This window comes from Eretmochelys imbricata, chromosome 8, assembly GCF_965152235.1.
Source record: "Eretmochelys imbricata isolate rEreImb1 chromosome 8, rEreImb1.hap1, whole genome shotgun sequence".
Lineage (NCBI taxonomy): Eukaryota > Metazoa > Chordata > Testudines > Cheloniidae > Eretmochelys > Eretmochelys imbricata.
Genome location: NC_135579.1, coordinates 39,008,097 through 39,026,110, shown reverse-complemented (window position 1 = coordinate 39,026,110; position 18,014 = coordinate 39,008,097). Strand labels below are relative to the sequence as shown.

The following is an 18,014-nucleotide window of genomic DNA, read 5'->3' as shown; positions in this document are numbered from 1 at the left end:
TCTTGATAACTGTGGCAGGTAAAGAAATTAGAGTAATCCACCCAGTAGTCCTACTGGGATTACAGACAAATGATAACTCAATAATGTACTTCAGAGATCCTAACACTTGGGCCTGGCAGAAAGATAATGTGTGGAACACAGTAAATGTAAAGGGGTGTAGGAGGAAAGAATGTTTGGGCTATATCTGTGAAGACCAAGCATTGGAGGAACATGATGAATACTTCTTCCCACAACCTGGGAATAAGTCTCACTGTTCCTTCAATGTTACCCAGGAAAAGGGGTCTTGATTTTATCTATGTTGGTAAAGCACGTGTGTGTAAGAACAAAATGTAATATTGTATTGATTAATAGACATTGGATTCAACCCATGGTGCCTTACGTTAATTGCTGTTTCCGTAATGTAACCACTATTGTTAGTTGTAATATTAAGTGTACAGTGCCTATATGGACTGTACAACATTTAAAAGCCTATCCTGAGCTCTACAAGGAGGTTTCTCCCATTTCACTGGGAATGGGTCTCACTGCCATTAAGGGACTATTAACTCATCCCTCCTTACAGACTGAGCTGCAGAAGCTCCGAACTTTGCGGGAGAATGGCAAACTCGAGATTCAGCACCACAACCGGGAGCTCTCTAGGCTAGCAGCTACAGTTAAAAACACAGGCCATCACTCCTGGCGGGAGACTTTGCTTGGGTGGAGCCCCAGTGCAACAGGTCTTTTGAATATCATGCTTCGCCCCATTGTGGTGATCATCAGTTTCCAAATTATACAAGCAATTAGTCTTGTTCTACTGGTTTGCTGGATCCAGCGACTGATGCGGTGGCTGCAATGGATTGAAGATCAGACCCAGTACCACAGAGTAAGGATGTGATGGAGATACTCGCTCATTGCAAGCACCCTATCAAAGGGGGAACTTGTTACCTAGCAGGGGGAATCAGGGCACAGTACCCAGCCTGTCTGACTCATAAAAGACACCTGCCCACCCCCAGCCTCTGCTTGAACAATATCTGTATCAGAAGAAAGGCTTACAAAAAGCAATGAAAAGGCAGTGGGAGGCACACCTAAACCCCTGGGATAAGCATGACAGGATTAAGGAAACTCCCCTAGCTTCATTTGCATCAAAGATGGGACAAGTAGACATCTCCATTAGCATAAAGAATGGAGAAGAGATTCCAAGGCAAGAACCGCACGGAACTCTGGAACCAGAAAAGAAGGGAAGCACTGCATGATAGGGGATCTCCGCTCCAGATGTTAATGAACCCACGCCTGCACACACCCAGCTCAGTAGTTACCAGACCAATTCTAGTAATAAATCCTTTATTGGTATCCAAAATAGTGAAGCTGCCTAATTGCACTGTGAGCTCCCTCCAAGGAACACCCATAGCCAGGAATGATCAGCTTCCATGTCTAACCTGAACAAAACAACTTTGGTATACTCCCTTGTTTACATATAAACAAATCTAGTGCTCTCCCTTGAACCATTGTTGTTTCTCTACAAAAACGCCTATCCATGCTCAGATAAGGGGTGTGATGCCTGGATCCAGAGTCTGTATCAGTGCCATTGGGACTTCATCTTCTCCTGACTGATCATGCTGGGGGCTCTGCCTGTCTCCAGCACTCTGGACCCTAAGCTACCCCCACCACCTGGGACCCCTGATCGATTCAAGCTTCATGGAGTGGTAAGAACCCAGCTCTCTCTCTCTCTAAGTATAGCCTTCTGACCCTGACTTCTGTGATCAGTTATAGTTTTCTAAACCTAACTTTTATAATCAAGTGCAGATTTAATATTATTATTAAAAATTAAATTAAATTAAAAATTAAAAAAAATATTATTAATATACAAAATCAAGTTAGATTTAATATTATAACTGTTTTGTTTGTTTGGCTCCCCTATGGTTATTACCTGGCAATAAATAACTTTCATGATTAAGCTGGTTGCTTCTCTCTCTCTCCACTTCATGGATGTTTTTTGGTTTCCTCATTCACTCTGCAGCAACGCTCCTTGTACCTAAGCTAAAGATCCCTGCAGCGCCCAAAAATCCTGTGGGGTTTGCCCATGAAGTGGGCTACTGCCAGAACAATTGTAACTTGAAAGTGGGGATAGAGAGGTGCTGAACCTGGGACATATGAGGGTGGCAGCTTGGAGGTGCTGCTCTACCCAGCCTGCTGAGTCCAGGGACATATAAGGGGTCAGCTTGGGAGTGCTGATTAACCCGGTCCTCTCCAATGTGCTCTGTTAGTGTGTGTGTGTGTGTGTGTGTTTAACCTAGGTCCTGCAGGATAGCTCCATTGGGAGGGACTTGCAGCAGGGAGAAGTAGAGCTCTGTACGAGAACACAAGTGACACAAGCAGTGCATTGATAGAAGTACAGAACCCCCTCTTGTCCCCAGAGGAGTAATCCTAATAAACGAGGATACCCCAAAGTAACGGGCAAAGCTGGTAACAGCCGCCCCATGCAGGGAGCCCGCCCTCCCTGAGTACATGCTTGGCCTTTCCCCTGCCCCTCCCAGAAAAGGGCCATTTCCTCCCATCAGGGTCTGTAGACAAGGAAGGTGCCCGCAGCCCCTGGGCTCTGCTCCAGGGAAGGAGACGGAGTCACATCACCAATGTCTGGGCAATTTCTGCCTCAAGGAGCTGATGCTCATCACACTAATGGGCTGAAATCCGTAGGGCCTTTGCAGGCCTGGTGCTGAGGGAGCTGCTCTCGGAGAGCTCTTCCCGCGGGCGGTTACGCTGGATTAGGCAGATTTGCTCCCTGTCTCCAGAACCCAAGTCTAAAGGAAACCTGAGCAATGACTCACAGCATAACACTTTTGCTGCTTGTCCTGCACTGCACCCACTGTGCTGCCTCCACGTTGCACTAACTCAATGGATCTGTGGACTCATGGTACCTGGTCTGCTCAGCAGCACCAAACACTTCCAGGCTTTGGATACGCTGTGTGGGCTTTGATATCTGCCTGAACTTTCTTATCCCCTTGTAGTTTTACACCCCTCAGCCACAACTCCCTGCAGAGTGGCTGCTCAGGGAGCCCCAGGCGGACTTTGCATACCCTGCACTGGGGATGAGGAACGAGTGGAAGGGACCTTACCTGTTGCCCCATGTCCTCCACTCTAGATTCTTTCCTGTTGGCATCCTTGTTTCCTGCCATGGCAGCTCGGGTTCCTTCTTGCACACCTTGGCTTCCTTTAACTTCTGCCGTTTCATTAGCTGGCCCTGGTACAGCCTCCTCCTGCATGGCATCATGTGGCTCAGCGCACTTCACCTCCTTCTGCAAGTCTGCAGGAGCTCCAGCACCCTGTGCTCCTGGGGCCTGAAGCCCCTCCCCCTTGCTTTGGTCATGTCCATTCCCTGGGGTAAGGTCTTGGAGGTCAACATCCTGCAGTGAACCTGTCTTACCAAACCTCTTCCCCACTGGCCCATTGGTGGGAGCATCTGCCTTGACTGGTGCACTAGGAGGATCCTCCCCTTGGCCTGTTCCATTTGGACAACACTCTGTCTGGATGGTTCCATTTTGCAGACCCTCCTGATGGAGCTGTTCATTGCTATGGACCGCTGGGTCTCTGGCCCCAGCTTCCTTGCTGCCATCAGGAAGTGACACATCCTGCTGCTCTGGGAAAATGGGCTTCTTCTCAATGTGGGTCACATGAAACCTACCAGGGCAAGAGAGTCCGGTCACAAGTGGTGATGGCTCCCTCCTACAATCTCACCCAGCCCTTCAATGTGCTGGCACTGCCCTCCAGCTTCGGACACCCTGTTCCCATCCTATCGCTATGCCAATGCCGCCCTCAGGCCTTGGACCCCTCGTTCCTATCCTATCACCGTGCCAGCACCGCCCTCCAGCCTCTGACCCCTTGTTCCCATCCTATTGCCATGCTGGCACCACCCTCTACCTCAGACCCCTCGTTCCCATTCTATCTCCGTGCTGGTGCTGCCCTACAGCCTCTGACCCCTTGTTCCCATTTTATCGCCATGCCGGTGCTGCTCTCCAGCCTCGGACCCATCATTTCCATCTGTGATGGGGTATGCATACCCTGAACTAGGCAGGAAAAGGTTAATCCCACACAATGGGCAGAGGAAATCCCACCCCTCAAATTCTGCTGGGCATGTTCCAACTGCTGTGCTAGTATAAAGGAGAGCAGCCCAACTCAGTCTGTGCTGACCGCCAAGGAGAAAGGACCTGTGGTGGAGACTCCAGCCCAGAAGCCGTTACAACCCTTGCCTGCGGGAACTGGAGATCCCGAGACCCAGACTAGAGACCTGTTGCCTACAGCTGACCAGCTGGAGTCAGAGTCCCAGGGAGTTACCTGTGCCGAGGAGCCCAGAGAGCCTGACATCACATGGACTGCAGCTTCAGGAAGCCCGGTAGGAAGTAACCCAGGGAGATGGAGTGAGTGGAATCTCCCACCCATGTAAGGTCAGTGTGTTGTGGTTGAATTCCCCACTGACCCAGTGGTAGACTATTCCACCACTGTTAGGGCCCTGGGTTGGGACCTGGTGTTGTTGGGTGGGCCTGGGTCCCCTACCCTGGCCGCCACCCCCTTTGATGGCAGCCCCCAGATTTGGCCATTAGGCCGTGCTGCCCTGCACTCAAGGGCCGCTGTACTGACTCTGGCCACTAGGCCACTCCGCCTTGCACTCGAGGGCCGCTATATTGACTCCAGCCACTAGGCCACATCGCCCTATGCTCATGGGCAGCCACATTTTCTCGGGCCATTAGACTGTGCTGTAAGGATAAGGCCTTTTCCTGTAGCCATATCGTAAGGCCTAAGTCCTTTGTCTGCAGCCATATTAGGAGAGCAGCAGCCATTAGCTATGAAGCAGGAAGTAACATCCTCACATTCCATCTCAATTACATTAAAACAAGGTAATATTGGGCTGTTAAGAAGGCGGTTCTGTCCTAATAGCACCCACCATCACCAGATAAAGAAACAGAGCTTAAGATGGTTAAAGAAAACTTAGTTTGATATTGTTCTGTCTAGCAAGAAATCACTTATTAATAGTTGTGGTTGTGAAATCCTCATTTCTTTATTGTTTTATCTTTATGGTACCCACTTCTCTATTGTTTGTATGTATATCTGTCTGGTTCTTTGATTGTTTCTGTCTGTTATATAATTAAGTTTGCTAGGTGTAAATTAATAAGGTGGTGGGGTATGATTAGGCTAGAGAATTTTGTTACAATATGTTAGGATTGGTTAGTAAAATTTTAGTAAAAGGATTGGTTAAGGTATAGTTAAGCAGGACTCAAGTTTCACTATATAAACTGGGGTCCAAGAAGAAGACCAGCGGAAGGAACAGAAGAATAAGAAGAAGGAAAGACCGGGAAGAAGAAAAAGAACTCACCTCTAAGACACAGCTTAAGATCAAAGCTGCTATGAATCTTCTGCACAACCATGACATGCAGTATCCAGATGAGATTGACCTTGCCTGGTCATCAGGGAAAGTCCGCCTGCCTGATCAGGATTGGTGAGTGTAGCATTGTATGCTTAGCATGTGTATTCTGCTTGGTAATTTGTTAATAAATAGAGGATAAGGATATTACTGTGTAAGGCTCTTTCACTGGTAAAAGGTCCTGCAGACCCACAAAGAGTACACCCTGAGCACTAGGAATTGGGTAAGGGTATGTGTGTCTAAATTAAGAGTGTTATGCCTTGAGCCCTAGGAACTGGGTAAAAGTGGGTGCCCCCTAGAGTGTGTGAGTAACAGAGAATTTTGTACAGGGAACAATGCAGCCCAGAACCAAAGGGCCACCACTTTGACTCTGGCCATTGGGCCACATCGTTGAGGCCCAGGACAGTTGAGGTAGACTAATTGCAGTGTCAGCATACTCACAATCCCCTCCCCCCCACCGAGGGGGACAGGGTGTGCATACACCACCACACCATCCTATTTCCATCTCGGTGCCGCCCTCCAGCCTCGGACACCTCGTTCCCATCCTACTGCTGTGCTGATGCCCCCCTCCAGTCTCTGACCCCTAGTTCCTTTATATTTTCTTTCAACATACTGTAATTGAATCCTGAACTCTCATTCTGACTCTTCCTTCATGCTGGTACTTACATCTGACCCCATCAAGCCAACCCCTTCAGATGTCAGTAATGACCTCTGACTTCCACAGGCCATCTGATGTTGGACCTCAGACCCTCCACAACACTTCAGCATGCTTGCTGACAACTGAATTCTGACCCTCTTCATGCAAACACCTTCATTATGCACATCCTGAACCCCCCTCCACACACACACCTTGCTCCTGCCCCTTGGCCATGCTTCTCATGACCCCAATTTCATTGCTCCTGCCCCTTGGACATGCTGCCCTCCCTCACCCTGATCCTCCTCTTTGTACACATTTCCCTTCATGCTTTGCAGAATGGCTGTTGCTGTCATATTTGTCTTGCTAGCTGGTCACAAAGCTCTGAGAGAGGCTGACCGACAGCAGCTGCCCGTTTTAACCTCATGGCGTAAGATGAGACCAGCCTGAAGTCATCCTCCAAGAGGGTACCATTTCAGTTAGGAATACCCTCTCAAGGGAGAAGGCATGTGTCTCTTTCCATTTGTTTATCCCTCACGCCAGTTGGTATGAAGATTGTCTGGTTAACTTTCCTACTGACACACATGGGACAGTCCCACGTGATTTCCAAATGGTGCGTTGCCCTGTGTGGCTCGGCTTCTGGAGAGAAGGCATTTTTCTCTAGCAAATGGAGCATTAGCCCCTTCTCCCCTCCCCAGTGCCCAGTGGCCCTGCAAGCCATGAACTCTGAATGGAGTTTCCCCATATGGCTTATGCAGCCTGATGGAAGAGGGGCCCAGCACTGCCCTTCCTTGACACATTCAGCCATTTATTAGTGCCGCTCCACTCTGCCTTTTGCCAAAGTCACTAGAGGCTGCTGGCAGCTTGTCCTCAGGCCCTGCCTTAGGTCCCTTTGTCCCCTGACCCCGGAAGACCCCTGACACCAACAAGTTGGCGTCAGCTATGCCTAGCCTGCTTGATGGCCCGTTAAGGATCATCAGCTATACAACTGACCCATTGAGAAAAGGCAGAAACACCTTGTGACTCAACAAGGTATGCAGGGACATGTCTATGGACAGAACTCTGAGGTTTTTCCAGGCCATGTGATAGACAGCTTGTCCTTGGGACAAAGAAAGAAAGACCACATGGCAAGAGACTATAAAAAGCTACTGCAGCTCCTCCATCTTGTCTTCAATCCTGCTTCTGACCTCTGGGGGGACTTTGCTACAAAATGAAGTTCTGAACAGAGAACTGACTGACCCATCCCAGCTGTGGATGTACTCCAAAGACTGGATTTGAGCCTGCAGTTTATTCTATCACTGCTACAAGCCTGACCCAAGAACTTTGCCATGACTGTATGTAATTGATTCCATTTAACCAATCCTAGCTCTCATCTATATCTTTTTCCTTTTATGAATAAACCTTTAGATTTTAGATTCTAAAGGACTGGCAACAGCGTGATTTGTGGGTAAGATCTGATTTGTATATTGACCTGGGTCTAGGGTTTGGTCCTTTGGGATCGAGAGATCCTTTTTTTCTTTTACTGGGGTATTGGTTTTCATAACCATTTGTCCCCATAACGAGTGGCACTGGTGGTGATACTGGGAAACTGGGGTGTCTAAGGGAATTACTTGTGTGACTTGTGGTTAGCCAGCAGGGTAAAACCAAAGTCCTCTCTGTCTGGCTGGTTTGGTTTGCCTTGGGGTGCACAGAAACCCCAGCCTTGGGCTGTAACTGCCCAGCTTTAAGCAATTTGTCCTGAATTGGCACTCTCAGCTGGATCCTGCCAGAACCAGCAGCGTTACAGCAGGGGATGAGGATGACAGCATGGCGTCTGCATGTCAGCTGGGGAGAAGCACTCTGTCTGGGCTGTGCACTTGGAAGGAATATATTGCAAAGGTTTCATGGATGATAAAAAGCAGGGAAGAGAAGCCCTTAGTTACCCATCACTTAGAGCAGCAATTCTCAAACTTAGCAACCCAAGGACCCCCATTTTGATTTAAAATTTTTCATGGACCCTCAAATCCCCCCATTCATCCCCAGGCCCTTTCCCCACTTCACTCCTTCCCCCAAGCCTCCACCCCCCCTCTTCCTGCCCCCACTCCTCCCTAACCCCTCCTCTTCTCCCCTCTTTCCACCCCCTCCCCCGAACGCACCCCTCCCCTGAGCACACCTGTCCCTGCTCCTCCCCCTCCCTCCCAGTGCCCTCTGCATGTCATGGAACAGCTGTTCCCCGGCATGCAGAAGGCATTGGGGGGGAGGGGGAGGAGTTAATCAGTGGGGCCAGTGGCCCCGGACATGATTCCGCCCCCTCCTCTGAGTGCACCCTGTCCCCGCTCCTCCCTCTCCCTCCCAGCACCTCCTGCATGCTGCTGAACAGCTGTTTTCCAGTGTGTAGGAGGCGCTGGGAGGGAGGGGGAGGAGTTGATCAGAGGGGCCTGCGGACCCCCTGGAGTACCAGTTTGAGAAACGCTGACATAGAGAACAAAGGGGTCAGCACCCTCTGATCCTGTGAACGGTAGAGCCTCCTGCCTCAGGGCCAGGCGATGGTGACAGCTTGATGGAAATGAGAAACCTGCTTAGGAGAAGATTATAGCTTGCTAAAGTTAAGCTGTAGTCACTAGAAAGACTGTTTTGTGTTTGTAAACAGACATGTCTTTTTCTCTTGCTTAGTATCACTTAAATCTCTGCTCTTTATAAATAAACTTATTCTTAGTTTTACTATAAACTGCCTCCGTGCTGTGGATTAAGATGAAATGGGTGTCCATGGCTGGGCTAACGGGCTAGTGGGATGTACTGTCTCTTTGCAGGCAGTGAAGCTAATCATTTTTGTGAGTGCCCAGTGAGAGGGACTGGCCACTGCTTGGGACGTCTCTGGGGAACTCGGGAGTTGGGGTTCGCTGACTTATACTGCAAGGCTTTGACTGGCAGAGTTGCGAGGAGTCGGTGGAAAGGCAGGCTGGCATGGCAGGGGGCTGACACAGTTCAAGCACCAGCAAAGCTCTCCCTTGCTATGGCAGAGATGTAACACCGAGGCTTACAGTTCTGGGCTCCTTGAGGAGAGCGTCACACACAACTGCTAAGGCTGACAGAAATGTGGTGGAGACACAGTGCAGGAGGGAACATCTTTTATGGGATCAGCTTCTATTGGTGGAAGGAACAAGCTTTCGAGCTACACACCTTCCACCAACAGAAGTTGGTCCAATAAAACATATTACCTCACCCACCTTGTCTCTCTCAGAACCTAAGGCCAACCTGGTTACAGCACACGTGCAGACAGACATGTGGTGGTCGGTCTTGCCAAGTACCTGCCCACGGAGAAGACCGTGGTCTCTCTAGGGTGCATCTTGCCTTTGCCGTCCTTGGATCTGCCTTGGCGCTGCAGTGGGGGCCTCTTTCTCTTGCTGCAGTGAATGCATGGTGCCTGAGTGGAGCCCAGGTGCACCGTGTGGTGATGTGGCAGGCCCCCATCCTGGCTGTTACGATGTGGACAAAGGCTGCAGTAGGAGAGCAAACAAAGAGACAGTCAGTTCCTTTCTCCTGGGGGTCCACCTCTCGCCTTGGCCTGGCTTCAGGTCATTGTACTCTGAGAGGCAGCAGCTCTTGAAGAAATGCCCCTTTATCTCACAACATGAGGGCAACAGGATGGAGGCAGGGAAGGCGTGTGCCAGCCTGCTGGCAGGGCAGCATTCACATGGAGTCAAAGAAATGAGGCCTCCATATATTGGAGGATCTGGCTTCTCCACGGCTGAACCATAAGGCCTCAACCTCTCCTCTTCCTCATCAATGGCAAGATACTTTCCAGCCAGGCACTGAGTCTGAGTGGGACTGGCCAAGGGGCTGGAGCGAACTCAGGGGGCCTCAGAATGGAGTGCCTCCCATGGCACTGCTGATCCCTAAGATCTTTGTGTGATGGGCTCAGAAAAAGTTAACTGAAGCTGGAGAGGCAAATTAGCTCATCAGGTCACACCAGAAGGGGATGCCAGGCTCAGTTAAGAATGGTTCTCAGTGCACAGTTTAAAGAGAGGGAGTCTGGGGCAGAAGGGGGCTTCAGAGAGAAACTCTGTAGTCCCTCTCTTGGCAGTAGAGAAACCAGAGACTGGTGGGGACCAGGAGGAAGCCCGTGGAAGAGTTGGCCCAGGGATCCTGTCCTAAGTGGAGAAGTCTGGCAAGAGGCCAGGAGAGACACAGAGTAGCCAGGGGGGTGGAGCAGGCTGTGGTGGTGAACCCTGGTAAAAGGGTAAAAGTCTGGGGGAGAGAGTCCTGGGAGGTGTTTAGTGGAGGAGCAGTGGAAGGGAAGGAGAAGGATGAAAGGCGAAGCTCGTGGAGGGCAGAGGTTGGTTTTGGTTTGGGATTTATTGGTGGATTCCAGGGGAGAGGCTTGTGAGTCCTGGCCCTGAAAGAAGGGTGAACGTAGAGAGGCTGATGAAGTAGATCTGGGCTGCCGGTTATAGGTCCCTGGACTGGAACCCAGCATACAGAGCAGGCCTGGATTCCCTGCCAGTCACTGGAAAAGGTGGTGTGAAGCCCCATGATATAAGGGGATAAGGACTTTTGAGAGACCTGAGATAAGAGGACGTAAGAAGCATGGGGCCCAGAGTTGGGTCAAAAGCCCCTATGTAAGGATGTTGGACTTCTGTGGTGCGGGACTTCCTGCTCAACAGGAGGGTGGGGCTACACCTAACCTGGCCGGAGGGCCGAGGTGTGAGAAGAGGCAGATTGCCACAGCACTGGAGTGGCTGCCAACAGGGGCTGCTAGAGCAGAAAGAGCTTCTCTGCTGCACCCAGTCGACTCCTGCACACCTTGCAAGAGTCACGGAGTGGTGGATGCATGCCTCACCTGAGCATTGGCACCGGCACATCCCCTTCACTGTCCCCCAGCATCTCCTTCAGGGCCTCCACATTTGCTGGCAAAGAGAAGAACGAGAAAATGTGTGAGGGAGCCAGGTGCTTGGGAAAGCCCACCGAGCTGAGCCAGGAAACACCCACCTTCATTCTGAATGATACATCTCACTATCTTCTCCACCGTGTCCTCGTTTAGCTCCTCCTCTTCGTCTGGAAGGAGAGAAAGTGGCAGCAGGTGAAGGGATTCAGGCAGTCGCCTGGTGAGGAGACCATCCACAGCCAGCCCAGCTCTGAAGTACAACAGAGTAAAGCCCAGTGCTCCCCAGCTACATATGGAGAGCCCTGAAAGCAGAGCTCCCCTGCCACCGTGCCCTGGAGCTGACACACCATGTGTCTGGGCCTTCTCGTTCACCTTCCAGCCTCAATGCTACAGGAACCCCTTAGCAGCAGCAGAAACTAGATGCTCTGGTACTTCGTTCTCCTCTGCGGTGGGGGGGGCAGGAGAGAGGGAATCTTCACATCCCCCTCTTAGAAGACATGTGGTGGTAGGACCTTCAGCCCAGATCCTCAAAGGAACTTAAGCCCTCCCTTTCCCCCACAGCCTAAATACCTTTGAGGTTCTGGGCCTTCATGCCTATGGCGAAGTAGGCAGATGGAGGTGGAATACTCATCTCTAATTTCATCCTATGGGGAACCATGGCTCCCCGTGGCAGTGGCTCCTGAACTCACTGGAGTTCAAAAGGCAGGAATATTACATCGTCCAAGAGAAACAACTTCAGATAAAATCCGAGAACGCAGGCCCCCTGAGACTTGCATGCTTCACTGTCAATCATGCTCCTGGCTTTGCAGTGTGCTGGGGACCAAGGCAGGTAGCTGCAGGGCATCACTGAACCCACCACAGGAAGCTGGACTTCTGCTTCCTTAAGTCAAGGGGAACATGGTGTCAGATGCTTGGCCTTCGGCCCAGCCTGCCCCATCTTCCCCACCTAGAGTGAGGAAGGGTTGTTATGTTCCTAGTGTACATACGTACACAGACATTACCTAAACAAACCATTGCTCCTGCTTGGGTGGCTGCAATCTAACCCTATTTTATTATTTAAAATTCAGACAATAGCACATAGGAGCTCCAAAAACCAGAGACAAAGCAGGCTACTCCCTAAACCAGCGGCACAGCTCCCCCTGCATCACTGAAGCTGACTGTCTGCTGAATTGACTGCTGCTTACACATGGCCTTCAGAACCCCCTCGGCTGCCAGCAGGACTGTGAAACCCCAGAACATTTAAAACCTTAGCTCTGTAATTTTAGTTCAGTTTTCCATACACCATATGATTTATTTTGATTTAAGACCTGATTTGAACGAATGCCCCTGAGCGATTTGTCATCGGACATCACAAACATTTCCTGGGATGCATTCCCCAAGGCCATGCTCATGTAGGGGTGCCAGGTTTGCCTGGCCACTCTCAGAGCCTCATGTGTTCTGCTTGCAATGGGCAGAGCAAAATGTCAAGGAGGGGCCTCCTCAGTGGTTCCCATAGGGGCCCTGAATTCTGAGCCCCATGAAAACTTTTCTAGTTATTTAAAAGCTGAGCTGTACCAGGAAGCATGGAGCCCCCAGGTACTATGCCAGCAGAGCTTGTAACTTTAGGGAGGCCTGAAACTAACTATTCCCCACAGCTGCGATCTCTGGGCCCGATCCAGCAAAGGAAAGACTCCCACTGATTTCAATGGGCTTTGGATTGAGCCCTCTAGTAGCTGAGCGTACAAAGCTAATGATTTCAGGGAAGCCCAGATAGGTTTCCACTAAGCCAAGCTACTCAAACCTAGGTCTGAGGCTACCTCGAAGTTCCACCTGTGCAGCTGCGGGAGGGGGTTCAATGGTGGTGAGAGCCACATGTGCTCCACGGAAGGTGTAAGCACTGCCAGCTAGAGATGCTCTGTGCAGTCCAAGCCCGCAGCTCTCCCAAACCCACTGCTGAAATGCAGGACTCACTGCAGTTATGCAAGAGCTGCTCAGCCAGTCTGAGTTATGAAAGAAGCACAAAAAACACATATTTTTTCCACTTCAGTAAAAGCTAAGGAAATTACCAAACAACCGTGGCTAAGGCTGAGCTCTGGCTGATAATACATCGCCCCTTAGAACAGCACTGACAGAATGGCTCAGTGTCTGACTAAACACAATTAATACAGGAGATTTGCAGTGAAACTTCCATACTTGCAAACCAACCTTAACCCTACCCTCTCTTCCACCTCCAAACCAGATCCCCTTAATGCTGCTCCTCTCACCCCTCCCCACTGGCAACACAGACCTTTCCCCAGCACCATGCCTACCCTCCCTCTCTACTTGCTCCCCCCAGACAGGCCAGAGGCTCAGTCACCCTCCTGCTCCCAGCCAAAGACTACATCATCTTGCATTTATCTCTCACCTTCGATCTGGAGACAGTCCCCTCCCTCAGCTGCTGTCTCACTTGGGGCTAGAGGGTAGACTCCATGCCCCAGAAATGTACTAGCAGCCCCATTGCTCCTAACCTGATCACCCTCCCCAGAGGGATGGGAGATGCCATCTTTCACATTCCAGCCAGGATTCCAACTTTACCTCACCCACTCAACATACACAACAGCATAGCCAGAGCACTTCATATACCGAGCAGGGGCTTTACTTCTACTCCTCTCCCCACAGCTGGAGATGGGAGTGGCTGTCTGTAGGGCCCTGCTTGGCAGCACCTGGCTCTGCCCTAAATCCCCTTCCCTCAGCTCTCACACCAAGTCACCTGGGGAGTGGCAAGCAGTACCGGGTTTACCATGGCTCCACTGGCCCCCCACACATACCCAGCCCTCCCCACCTCATGCCCTGACTCCTGCACATACCCACCCCCACCCTGAGAACCAAATGGGAGCTCCTGCACCCCCACCCCCCACATCCCAATCTGCACCCCTAGCACCAAATGGGAGCTGCCCCACATAAGCACTCCACACCCCAACGCTGAGCCACCTCCTGCATCCTAACTCCTGGCCAGACCCTGCACTCCAACTCCCAGCCTGCTCCTGCACCCCCTCATATACCCCCAGCCCCCTGCCCTCCCTGAGTCCTGCATCCCTCTCACACACACCCAGCTCCCTGCCCTCTCTGACTCCTGCACCCCCCCACATCCCCACCTGCACCCCTCGCACCAAATGGAAGCTGCCCCTGGTAAGCGCTCCACACCCCAATCTCCTGCCCCAACCCTGAGCCCCCTCCTGCATCCTAACTCCTGGCCAGAGCCTGCACCCCAACCCACAGCCTGCTCCTGCACCCTAACTCCCTCCCAGACCCTGTATCCCCAGCCCTGAGCCCCCTCCCGCACCCTAAGGCCTGGTCAGACCCCACACCCCAACCCCCAGCCTGCTCCTGCACCCTAACTCCCTCCCAAACCCTGCACCCCCAGCCCTGAGCCCCCTCCCACACCCTAAACCCTGGTCAGACCCCACACCCCAATGTCTTTTTACATTTTTTTTATAAAGCACTCTACAATCGTTAGCTAACGGTACAAACAATATTTGGAAAGATCATTAAGTGTCCGCCGAGACCCCCCGCGATTTTCAAGTGATCTGTGGAAAAATAGGTCAGACTACAAGAACAATCAAGGTATCTCCCTTTATTTTCATTTACTTGCTATAACTTATAGGAGGAGGAGGAAGAAAAAAAGAATGAAAAACAGGGGCGGGAGGGAGATAAGAGAGAATGTTCTTTTTCTTGGCTGGGTCCCTAGGAAGGGCTCCCAAAATGAAGCTCAGCACAGGGCCCCACTAACTCTAAATCTGCCACTGGGGTTGACCCCTCCCCCACAGCTCCCCGCACCACAGTCAGGGGCTGACCCCCCACTCCCCGAGCTCCACATGCCACTGCCAGGAGCTGGGGCTGACACCCTTCCCACACCGCTGCCAGGGGCTGGGGCTGGCCCTTAACCCCCCCCCCCCCAAGCTCCCTTCTGGCAGGGGCTGAGGCTGACCCCCCCAAGCCCTGCTGCATGACACCTCTCATTGCCACCCCCCCACACACGTTCCTCCCCGCCCCGCGAGGGGGGCGCACCAGACATTTTTGGTAAACTGGGCAGTTGTTCATTTGCTCTTGCCAACTCATCAGTTGCCAAGAGCGAACGGGATAAATGCCCATTTTTGTCAAACAAGTCAGGATGGCCGGGACAGAGCTTAAAAAGGGAACTGTCCCAGCCAAACGGGGACGTATGGTCACCCTATCTCCAGGCAAGTGGGTCCTGAGGGAGTCCGGCCAGGGCAGGGGCAGACCCTGGCCTGGCTAATCATGCCACTCCCGAGAGGCTGGAGTGTTTCCCCGCCCTGGCACTGCACCGGCCCTGGCCACGCTGCCAGCTCAGCCTGGCAGACACTGTCACCTTCCAGCAGGGCTGGTCAGTGGGTGCAGGATGTGAGGGAGTGGGCCTCTGGAGGTGTGTGGGGGGCTGCTGGCCAGTGGGAGGGTCTCTTGAGGGAAGTCTGTGTGTTGGGATGCTGGGCAGTGGGGGGTCTGAGTGGGGTGCTGTGTAGTTGTGGTGGTGGGCTCTGGGGAAGTGCATTGGGCAGTAGTGGTGCGGCTGTGTGTGTGGAGGTGCTGGGCAGGGGTGGTAGTGTGCAGGCCACTGTGCATTTGTGGTGGAGGGTCTGTGTGTGGGGCTGATGGGCATAGCAGTTCTGGGGGAGGCTGGGCATAGGAAGTCGGGTGCTGTGTGGCACAGCATGGGCCCACCCCCAAGGGGAAGGGGCACCCTGGCAACACAGGGCTGGGTGGGCCAGTGTGCATCTGGCAACTGCTGGTTTGTATACAGTTCCCTTGCACTGGGCTGGGTGGAGCAGGGCCGGCTCCACCATGCTATGCCCCATTGGCCTTGGCTGACTCCTTGCTCTGGAGACTGAACTCCCCATGGCGTGCTCCTTTGTCCCCATGGGGGCCCACAAATATGTTTGGCACCGGGCCCACAAAAGATTAATCGGCCCTGGTGGCAAGCCACCTTGTAGCTCCCTCCTGTGCTCCTCTGTCCACTCAGTCTGAGTCCTGCATGGTAGAGGGCAGCAGGGCAGGGCTCTCCAGCAGCCTTCAGCTCTGCACTGCCAGATATGGGGGCCCTTTACAGTCTGGGGTCCAGATCTCACAGACGGACAGCCTTGACAGCCTCCTGATCCATAGTAGAAATGCCCCTACTCATGATCTAGGCTGAAGGGTGCACATGTAGGCTATAGAAACATACAGCTGAAGAACATACTCAACAGGACAGACTGGCATTTTGTGTCACAGCTGTAGAGGGTCTCCTGCTTGTACACTGAAAAACAGATGGGGACGTGAGTCAGAAACGAGGTGTTGGAACCTTAACCGAGTTTCTAGCTTCCATTAAGAACCATCTGTGATATTAACACTACTACAGAGCAACACACTCTGCACCAGCTCTGCCTTTACAAAGCGTGTGTGGGATTATATTAGGAAAGCAACCTTGTGCTGTCATCCTGACCCAGTGCCCAGCTGGCTCTCATTTGTTACCAGTGCTGGTGGCCTAAGGTATGCCCAGAGATCTCTTTTGGCTAAGGCAGTTGAGGTGTGTGGCTCTCCCTTTCCCGTGGCAGGGTTGGAATGGCCAAACAGAGAGGGGCTCATAGGCAATGCACCCCTGCTTTTCGTTCCCCCTCATGATCTTGGCCCTGTTAATCCCCCAGGCACGTCACTGCTGCATCTCTGAGCCAGACACAGTCAAACAGAGTTGTACTCTCAGGGCCAAATTCAGTGGTGACATAATGATGGTGTAAATTACATGGCTGCTGTGAACATTAAGTGGAACTGCCACCGATCTGGCGGTCAGTATGAGTGGAAAAGGAGCGTAAAGTACACATTTAGCCCTTAGCATAAGCAGGCACGATTAAATCAGTGGGACTTGTACTCAGTTACACCAGGGCTAAACTTACCCTATTGATCACATGCTAAAATGAGGGCCCTTTATCTTCCACGCTGATATTGGCTGCTTTTTCTGCTCCCCGGCCCCTCCCACTCATGTGACATGTACGGTGCATGTGCTGCTTGCCATTTACTATACTGCCATTTACTTGTTGTGACCCACTCACACTCGCTGTATAGCTTATCCACCACAGGCTTCCATAGGCTCCCCAGGTTCAGCACTCCCTTACTCAGCTCCAGCCTGTCAGTGAGCTGGGGCTGCCAAGACATGCAGAATGGGTCCAGCTGAAAGCCCCTCCCGCACCCTGGTGCCCCATTACTCACTGGCCTGCAGCTCCGTCAGCACCTCCTTGTGCTCCAGGTCTAGCTCATCGCGAAAGGTCCGACAGCGATAACCCTTTTTCTTCAGGACATGGCAGATCAGGAACCCCACAAGTCCCATGATGAAGAAGACCAGCACGAGTAGCAAGAGCATAGACATGCTGTGATGGGGATCCGCATCCCCATCACTGGTGCTGTTCTGCTCTGACATAGGGGTCTAGGAGAAAGCAGGGAAGACGACTCAGAGCCCTACCATTCACCCCTTGGCAGACTCCCCTCTGCCATTCAATACTGCCTCGCCGTACCGCTACCGGAACACTGCTCTCTGTCATTCCATACCGCCTCACCGTGCCGCTACTGGCAAACTGCCCTCTGCCATTCCATACCGCCTCACCGTACAGCCACCAGCACTGCCCTCTGCCATTCCATACCACCGCACCGTACAGCCACCGGCACTGCCCTCTGCCATTCCATACTGCTAAGCCATACAGCTAGGGGCAAACTGTCCTTTTCCCTGCCCGACCACGTCGCTATACCACTAGCAGCACACTACCCTCTGCCGTTGCATGCTGACTAGCCATTCCGCAACTGGCAAACTGCCCTCTTCCATTCCATACAGCCTCACCATACCACGACCGGCACACTGCCCTCTGCCATTCCATACGGCCTCACCATACCACGACCGGCACACTGCCCTCTGCCATGCCATACGGCCTCACCATACCACGACCGGCACACTGCCCTCTGACATGCCATACGGCCTCACCATACCACGACCGACCCACTCTGCCATGCCATACGGCATTACCATACCACGACCGGCACACTGCCCTCTGCCATTCCATACGGCCTCACCATACCACGACCGGCACGCTGCCCTCTGCCATGCCATACGGCCTCACCATACCACGACC

The 18,014-nt window shown here is 52.3% G+C and overlaps 1 protein-coding gene across 1 annotated transcript in view; it reads right to left on the bottom strand.

The window, feature by feature from the left end:
• The window catches only part of RELL2 (RELT like 2), a 38,392-nt gene extending 21,081 nt beyond the window's left edge, over positions 1-17,311 (bottom strand). Inside the window, exons 1-5 of the mRNA XM_077824620.1 lie at positions 17,104-17,311; positions 10,992-11,057; positions 10,843-10,909; positions 9,311-9,499; positions 3,090-3,651 (exon numbers count right to left, since the gene is read on the bottom strand). Coding sequence (XP_077680746.1) covers positions 3,090-3,651; positions 9,311-9,499; positions 10,843-10,909; positions 10,992-11,057; positions 17,104-17,311 — 1,092 coding nt within the window. The remainder of the gene's footprint in view (positions 1-3,089; positions 3,652-9,310; positions 9,500-10,842; positions 10,910-10,991; positions 11,058-17,103) is intronic.
• Positions 17,312-18,014: the final 703 nt, after the last annotated feature.